The 9,327-nt window shown below is 37.7% G+C and overlaps 1 protein-coding gene across 1 annotated transcript in view; it reads right to left on the bottom strand.

Moving 5' to 3' along the window:
* The window catches only part of TSPAN3 (tetraspanin 3), a gene marked incomplete at its 5' end in the record, with an annotated part of 20,976 nt that extends 11,652 nt beyond the window's left edge, over positions 1-9,324 (bottom strand). Inside the window, one exon of the mRNA XM_010172427.2 lies at positions 9,298-9,324. Coding sequence (XP_010170729.2) covers positions 9,298-9,324 — 27 coding nt within the window. The remainder of the gene's footprint in view (positions 1-9,297) is intronic.
* Between the last annotated feature and the right edge of the window lie 3 nt (positions 9,325-9,327).

Genomic DNA, 9,327 nt, shown 5'->3' on the forward strand with positions numbered 1-9,327 from the left:
GAGTGTTCACAGCACTGGAAAATCTGATTCTAAGCAACAAAGCAAGTAGGAACAAATACAAAACACCAATTATTAAAAGACAGAACCAAACACCTAAAGACACATCTTACAAAAAGATCATTATACGAAATGGTCTTTATTAAACAAACAAATAAATCACTTAAAGTTACTGCAAATAAGACCTGCGGGATAGATCTGCCACTATAGATTTAAACACTAAGACAAAGCACTCATATCAATCTGCTATGACCTTACCTCCCTTACGGTTACAGGGATCCAAACACATCACTACCTTCATTAACTTTAAGCTAAGCACACCTAGTGAAGGACAGACAGCTGTTGCCTAAGGAGACAGCTAACATACATTTCTTCAAAAATAGAAGGATCGTATCCATTTTTGCTTTACAAATGTCTTTTGCAACTGTCTTTGCACTTGCTGCAGAATGAAACAGTCCTGCTATATATTAAAATGAAATATTTATATTCAATTGATTTGCAATGATGGACAATATAATTTGATTGTTTTATAACACTTTTCTGGTGTCCTAATACAAAGCTAAGCTAAAACAATCCACTCAAAAGATGCAGTGACTAAGCTGTGATCTGGAGAATTTCATTTTGCTGTAAAGGGTAGTGTCCTCATTACAACCCAATCCATAGCCCCGTACACAAGAGTTCACTCAAGTGGAATACTACACACTTCAGCTCTGATCAGAGGAAGAACAATGCAGACTGCCTCCAGCCCTCCTTACCCACTCAGTGGCCTTCCAACTACCCCTGTCCCTGCATTGCGAAGAGGAGGGTGGACAGACACATATAGCTAGTTCCACTAGCTATAATACTACAAGACTGGGTCATGCTATTATAGAATCAAAGAATCAATTAATAATTCAGGCCAGAAGGGACCTCAGGAAATAATTTAGTCCAATTTCCTGCTCAAAGCAGGGTTAACAATGAATTCAGACCAGGTTGCTGAAGGCTTTGTCCAAATTCTTGAAAATCTAAGGATAGAGATTCCACAGCTTCCCCAGGCAACCTGTTCAGTGTGGCACAGAACAACACAAGCCAGACATAAGGCTGTACCTAGTGTTTCAGCACTGTTTGCTACTCTGTACTAAAAGTACTGCAATATTACTGCAGCTATTTCCCATAAAACAATACTGCATAAACACTACTAGTATAATACTTCACATATGGAATATCCCCTGCAGCACTTTGTTATAGAAACACTATGTCAAAGAAAAAGGTATTAAGAGCTAGCTCAAAAGTATCGCCAGTTCTGCGTGGAATTGAGCAATATATTTCACCCCTCTGCCTCTCTTTCTGCAGTGAAGGTAAGTGTGCACTCCACAGGAATCTTAAAAGCATCCAGGAGGCTCCCATTCATCCAATAAAAGGTGCTATGTAGACACAACGGTAGCGAAACTGAAAATTCAGTAACAGTCCAAGACCAACAGCAAGACATCTCCAGACAACAAAATCTGAAGTGAACAAGCTATTACAAAATCGCCCCTTTGCACGAAAGATGCTGAAATGCTAGTCCAACTGTACAAATCCTACCATGTTAAGTACAACATGGCAAAATGCAGATATACAATTTTTGTACACAAAGCAAAGATTCAAAGTAGTGTCACTGAACAATGGAATTACATTAACCGTTGCCTAGCAATGAAGCGTGTGAATGACAGGACAGTGATGTAATCTCCCATTTCTAAGAACTAAAACGCTTGTTAAAAACATGGTATATTGCAAGGTGGTAGATGAAAAACATCGCTGTTGCTGGCATCAGGCACAGAAAATATACTACAAAACTGAAATCAGAACCATTTGTGAAGCCTTTTGTCCTTCTTTGTTGTGTGAGCACATGTATTTAAAGAACACATTTGAAACAAAAGTTTATCCTGTAAAAAACTGTCTACAGGTGTTAGCTTTCCTTTCCTAATTCCAGCATATGCATTTTAAGAAAATTTACTCTTCCGATATTATGCCAGACAGAATAAGTCTGTTATAGAGGTTAAATATTGTCTCAGAAACTAAGAAAAGCCACACTCTGTGCTTGTTAATAAATAAAATAAAACCCAACCTAATTGTAATGACTACTGGAAAGGCAGATTTTTCTTTAAACTTTTCAGATTAAAGCAGCCTGATCTGAAGACTTCACTAAATCCTTTCTACACATAGCTCTATAATGACTAATCAACCATGACAGCATTTGGCCTTAGGTTTTGCTTTTAAAGAAGACTGTGGAACTGATGTTTCTGTGGAAGAAGCCACAGAATTTTGGGAACAGCAGTGTGCATTCATATGTCTATAAACCTTTGCACTAGAATAAGGAAGTTGAAGATAAAGACATTGCCTCTACTTGCTGAAGTGACCGTACCGTTAAAAATTACTATCTCTTTCTCAGAATCACTTCAACAAGTAGTCTTCTGGGGTGGAAGGGGAAGTCCTGAAAGCAAAGGTACCTATGAAGATTTCCTGTGTATCACATTTCAACACTACTTTAGAACAGGTACAATACATAGTCTATCACTGAACAATGAAAATAGCAACACTACCCAGTCAGTTTACAGGCAAACAAGTTTCAAATGCCTTCCCTTTTCCTTTCAGATCACAACCATGTGATGCTTAGTGTTTGCTTCAGCCTGCTCTAAACCAGGGAGGGGAAAGGTATCTAAATCAGCATTTTAGCTGGGATTAGGAAAGTGCTTCTGAAGCAACCCTTTTTGCTCATCTTCTGATTATCTTCACTTACTACCTTCTGGTTTGCATCACTGAATAGTCTTAAGAGTGTGTAACAGACTCACTTTGGGTGAAACTAAACCAGAAGATGAGTGCATTTACTGTGCTAACTGCCAATAGACGTTCAGGATGGGACCAGATTAGCCTAAGGTCCTTCCTCCCTCCCCACACCTCAGTCATCTCATGATCTGGTCCCCAGCACAACTAAGTTTTGTTCCACCTCCATAGAACCATGTTATATGTTAATATAAATAAAGCATGAATACTGTGACAACAGATAAAGACAAAAAGCTAGTTTTACCTATACAAAGTATGGAATCTACATGGATCAGTGCTACACCAGTTAAATGCACATTTATTACCTGTTGCCAACTAAGAATAAAGTCAAACGTGCTTTAAAAAAAAAAACCAAAACCAAAGCAAAACGCCAAAAGAGCACCATGCACTTAAATAATTTGCTTCTCAAAAAGAGACTTTTAGAGAAACTGAAATCTCTATCACAAGTAAAAACATAAGGATAATTAAATAAAAAATTAAAATAACCCAAATCTCAATGCTTATCTGGCAGAATATGCAGTAAGTCTGCAGAAGTCCAAACTCACTCAAGTCAAAGATATTTGAAGAAAAAGCTACCACATTTATAATCATGCATTTCCTATCACTAAATGGAAGCCAAATATATGAACTGTGTACAGTTCAAGTAAGTCTTTGACACAGGGCTTGAAGGAAGAATTCTCAAACTTAATCTGCTCAAGGCTCTGAATAGAGAGGTCAGCAGCTCCTGAATCTGTGCCAGGTCACATGCAAGCTCTCGGGAGAGGACTGGTTATTCAGCAGCCACACATCCTTTTTGTTGTTTGCACCTAACTGGTAGTACTGAACCTGAAGTGGCACACTTTTACTTTAGGATGAATTAACCTTTAAAAAGATTGCCAAAACAAGTACAGTCAATGAAGACAGTTTGTTGCTAAAGGCTTGAACAATTAAAAATCTTTTTCATCGGTGGAAAATTTTAAAAATACATAGACCTCTTATAGTTCAGAAAAAGCTTGATATTATTGCTTTGGCATGGGCATCTAAGGAGTTATTAAAAGCTGAACAAGTATGTAGAGAACTGGAGGGAAACCTGGAAGATCTAAAGACACAATGATACATGCAATGGTAAACATCACTCAAAGCATTACAGGGAAGTATATTTACAATTCAGAGTTCTCTCTGAGTAAACTTTCCCCTCATCTTTGGGGTGGTATGATACAGCCTGTTAAGCTCATGCCTATTTCACAAAGTCAGCTTTCATACCCCCTGAGGTATACAAGGCTACAGAGTGTTCAGATGCACCTTGAAACAGTTTCAGGTCTGGGTTGTTTTGTTGTTTTTGTTGTGGGTGTGAGGGTTTTTTTGTTTGGTGGGTTTTTTGTTTTGTTTAGTTTTTTTTCTCCAAAGGAAGCTGCAAACACACCAAGAACTGTTTTAATCCTTTCAGTAGTGCTCACACACTGCAGCAGTTTGAAAGCTGAAATTGGGGCTAGTTAAGATAATGACTAGTAAAATATTTAAACTACTTGTTCTGTTGATAATTTATTTATCAACTATGGACAATGCAGCTCCATTTACAAACTAATGCTTCCTTATACAACTCTACTAATGTTGCTCCCAGACAGACCTGATGAAAACTTGTCCAAAGATTTTATATCTTTCCAAAACATTGTCCTTTATGTTAGTTTTGCTGTTTACCTTGCTATTGAATTTTCTTCACTTTGGGACCACAATAGAACCCATACAAGAGTTTCTGAAATTTTTGTCAGTACTCTTTCAATTAACTAAGCCAAAGAGTATTATTTGTCCCTTTAGAATCTGCATGTTATTCACTGTTTTAAGAAAAATACATACTCTCTGAACAAGAAAATGAAGGTACCAGCAAAGTATTCTATGTTAGAAATACTGTTAGAAAATGTTAGAATATATCAGCAGAAAACACACTGATGTCCACTTAGGTAAAAGGAATATTTCAGCTTTTTGGTAAGGACACCTACTTATAAATTCCTACTACTGACAACTTTATCATTGCTGATTGCTGAATTTTGTTAGTAATACAGATACCACTCTAAACCAAATTATTCATTAGTCCACTACTAAAGCACCTTTCAAGACCAGGATTGTAAAATACAATCATGGTATAGTCTGATAGACCATGTGCATAGTCTTTGATAAAAAGAAGAAAAAAAGTAGGAAAAAAATCTTCCACACTATCAGTCCCTCACCTTTTCTGCCCAGATCTTGTTCTACGACCATTTCCCAAACAGTGCATTGCTTTCCTTATGTTAAACTTCAGTGCATCTTTGTTCTCATTGCATTTCTTGTCTGATGCAACATGCTTTTTTAAAAAAACACAAAAAAAAACCCCCAACCCATACATTCCAAGAAAGATTTTTGAGGGTCTGTAGTTATATCAGTTTCATTCTTCATCAGTTACATTGCATAGCAACACCTGAATATTTCCTACCCATAAGTAGGGACACTGGTATTGTGGTTTCCCACATAGTTTTTGGGCTTCTCAGAACAATATCATAAAAAGTGGTTTTTTTTCACACTACTTCATTATTTGACTTCTACTGTATTTCTCTGACATTTTCAGTTCTCTAATACTATTCGTAGCCTGATAACTGTCAGAGTTTTCCTGATCTGCTTCTTTTTCTTTTAGTTTTCTGTCCTTCAAAATCTAGTTCTTCAGTTTTAATTTCAAAGGCCCTATAAAATATCTCTGCTGTTTATTTCTGTCTTGCACTCTGTTCAGCACTTCGCTACTCTGTATCTCCCTCTCCACTCCTCTCCAAAAGAAACACACACCCACACTTGACATTATTTTCTCTACTTGCTTAAATTAGTGCCCATCCACCTTTCAAACCCAATGGTTTCCTGACACTCTTCTACTCTGCTCTCATCAACGATAATTTAACTGGAATATTGAGCTATAACTGTATTATAGCTCAATATTACAAAATTACTGTATTACAAAATCCTTAGGGAGAAGAAAACTAGCAATTCCATTAAACTTTGTAACATCGTTAGAAACATTTTAAACGATTATAAAACAAAGCCATGTAAAATGCAAGGAAGCCAGACTGCTTCTTTGTCTATACTAGCCAAATTCAATTCTATAACACTATGCATAAAAACCTCAAATTCAAATGCTTTTGCAAAAGGCTGAGGTAGGCTGCTTTTGCATTTGGCATTACATATTTTAAGTATCACTAATTGCAAAAGGCAGTGCACCAGTATACTGAGGTCTAGGGTGGTGGTTTTTTGGCTTTTTTTGGGGGGTTTTTTTTGTTGTTTTTTTTTAACAAACTAGAAGAGAAGTTAACAATATAGCCATTCTCTCACACCTATTTAGTGATCACACTTGCAACTTGACCTGCTGCCCCACTGTTTCCAGATTCCTTGCCCTGCACAAGAACAATTATGATTACTCCATGCTACCAAGTTTCACCAGGTAAAAGGATACGTCAAATTCCATGTACTACTCAAAGATACCACATTTAGCTTTGCAAGTTAACTCCCGTTCAGTATTCACTCTACTTTTCAGCAAAAGACGAGATGCAAAAAAATCCTGAAAAATCTCAGGCAAAGACCTGAAACTCATCCTGTAAAGAAACATAAACATAGTTATAGTATCTATCATGTTACTTAAATGCAAGCTGAAGCCTTACCAAAAATCAGGGCCTGTCCAAGTTTTCTACCTGAAAATTAATGTCCAAATATCCTAAGAAAAATCACTCAGAAAGGGCACAACACTTCCAGAGTCTTAAATCCTAATTTTGATTAAAAAATTAATGTCTTTCCATTACACAGTCCTACAAATACACCCACTTCACTACCATAGCAGCATAAGCACAAAACATTCGACTTTCAAATCCAGAAGTGACTGTTCTTCAAGACAAAAAAGGTTTCAGTCAAGTAATCCCTAATAGGTAGCCTTTGGGATCATCCTTCCTTGAAAGAAAGGACTTAGCATCATCAAAATGAAAATTAAATCACTAGTTAAACAAATAGATCTTGGGCAAAGTTAAGAGTTGATCCTTTGCCATTTATCATATCTACCCCTCAACTAACTCATAATAACAAAACGCTAAGAAACATATTAATCTGATCTGTATTCCTTTAATCTTTCTAAGAAGGGCAAGTTTTAACTGATGCTTCTTATCAACGCATTTCTTTTAAAGTACCCTTGAGCTTAAGCACTCCTTGCCAAATTATCAATAATTCAAGTGTTTCATGCAAGATCTATATCATGCTACTCCTGACGACTACCACTCATGATGCTGTTTTCCTGCCATACATTGTTTTTAAGGCAATATGTGTGTCTACAGTACTTGATGCTTAACACCCCTGCAAATACAATTCAGCTAAACTGTCAGAGTACCATACCAAAAACTTGGAAAGGTGCATGAAGTCCCTCCAGCTTTCTATATGATAATTTTCTAAACATCTCGCATTCATAAGAGCTATCAAAGCACCCTGAACATTCACATCCTCGCAAAGATATGGGACCCATGGTCTTGAAGCTATAGCTTGCTAAAGAGAGGCAAATCACTGATTTTTGTAATTCTCACTTTTAGAAAGCCTGCCTTATTCTACACGCATCTGATGAGCGGTAAGGTTGTTCCAGCACAAGAAGTCCAGTTACTTATCTGCCAAAAAGCTAACAGCACAAGTTGACTTCTTAGGCTGGAGATGGTTTACAGAATACAAGATTGGTGACATTTCAATTTGACATGAAGCACATCCTATCTAAATACAGTCTGTCCATTCTAAATTAAGTCAGAATTGTCTCAAAAAAAACATTAAAATTGTAAAGCACTAGATTCAGCATTACACAAAATAACTTCACACCCACCACTGTTTAAGATTAATAAGTGCAAATTTTAATATGCATTTACATTACTAAATGCAGCAAATAACAAACAATACCTTTCAAATATATAAAATATGAAAGGTATCACAAAGCTTTTGGGGTGGGAGAGAAACTGCATACACATTTTGTGTTCATTTACTTTAAACAAAGCCTAATTTACATCAGCAACTAAAGAAAAATCTACTTCAATATGCCATCAAGGATGCAACTCACATGTCCAGTTAAAAACTTTTAAGTATGACGTAGCTGTTAAATAGCTTTTTTTAATACCATTTGCGACTAGGCATGTAACAGAAAGCCACACCCAACAAAGCAGATTCCAAACAAATAGCTGTACTACAAGGTTGATAAAATTACCTCATGGAGCCTATACATCTCAGTCAAAACTACAGATTCCTAATACGTTCCACTAAATCAAGTATGACTCCCATTTACTGCTCATCTCTCTGAACAGCTGTACACACAAATGCTGGCAAGGCTGAACAGATATGCATTTTCCCTGACCATGATTAATTTTTAGGCATCCATGAGAGGCATTCCTAAAAAAAAAAAAATTTAGGCAAGAACATTTATTCTGTAACACTTGTTAGACTTCATGGGGCTTTCAATATCAAATGATGGCGCTATATATAGCTACATTATTATGTTCTAATATCTCAGTATCCACTATGACTTTTTCAAAGCTGCAATCTCTAAACAGTTGGGACAACAGTTCTTCTGTCCCTGGAGCTAGGATTAGAGAATGAAAAATGTGGTAGCTAAATGCACAAAAGTAATTCTTAAAGTCTGAAGAATAGATTTTAATTTGATTTCATTTATTTAAAGTTATGTTGTTCTGACAGGCCAATTATTACAGTGAATATGATGCCAAGCTACAGCGGGTATGTCCATGCTGAGAAAGGTCCCTTACAGCAACCTACTGTTCCACCAAATCGGGTGAGCTGTCAGCACGACCGTAATTGCGGCAGGTTTAAGCGATGCATAAATACTATGATGTGACTGTGGTTACTAGAAGAAGTGAAACATAAGACTTGACTATTAAGTTTTTTATCTCTCTCTCTCTTCCTACCTTAATTTTGTGTTTAAAAAAAAAAAAAAAAAAGGAGAAAACGGTGCTCCATATTTTCCACTAAGTATTTGGGACAGATGTCCTTAAAGTAGAAGGCCAAAAAACTAGATGGCGGTAACAGCTCCACAAAAATCAAACAGGTAAAGACCTGAAAACCTCAAGAACTCAACTTAAACCGTATTCAATTACACAAGCGTCTCTACCTCACGATCTCTAATATTCGCTAAACCTTTACTGCAAGGTTACTGAGGCAGCAGATTCAGCTTCATCCATCTCCGAACTTTTTGGGCGCGGACAAGGAGTGAAGGGCCCCGCGAAGAGGCACAAGCTGCCTATTAAAGAGAAAGCGTTTAAATCCAAACTGAACCGGCGAGGCGGCACAGTGGGCTCCCAGCTGCTGCCGTACGTGAGTGAGGACCGGTCAGCGGCGAGGGGGCCCGGCTCGGGCCCGCAGCCCTCAGGGCCGGGCCTCGCGCCGCGGCGGCACAGGCCCTCCCCTCACCACTCGGCTGAGGGAGAGGCAGCCCTGCGCCCAGCGACCCTCACCCTCCCCAGGCGCCCCCGCGCTTACCCAGAAGATAAGGTTAAGGAAGACAAGGAC

The sequence above is a fragment of the Antrostomus carolinensis genome, unplaced genomic scaffold (assembly GCF_000700745.2).
Source record: "Antrostomus carolinensis isolate BGI_N321 unplaced genomic scaffold, ASM70074v2 scaffold53757, whole genome shotgun sequence".
In the NCBI taxonomy this organism is placed as follows: domain Eukaryota; kingdom Metazoa; phylum Chordata; class Aves; order Caprimulgiformes; family Caprimulgidae; genus Antrostomus; species Antrostomus carolinensis.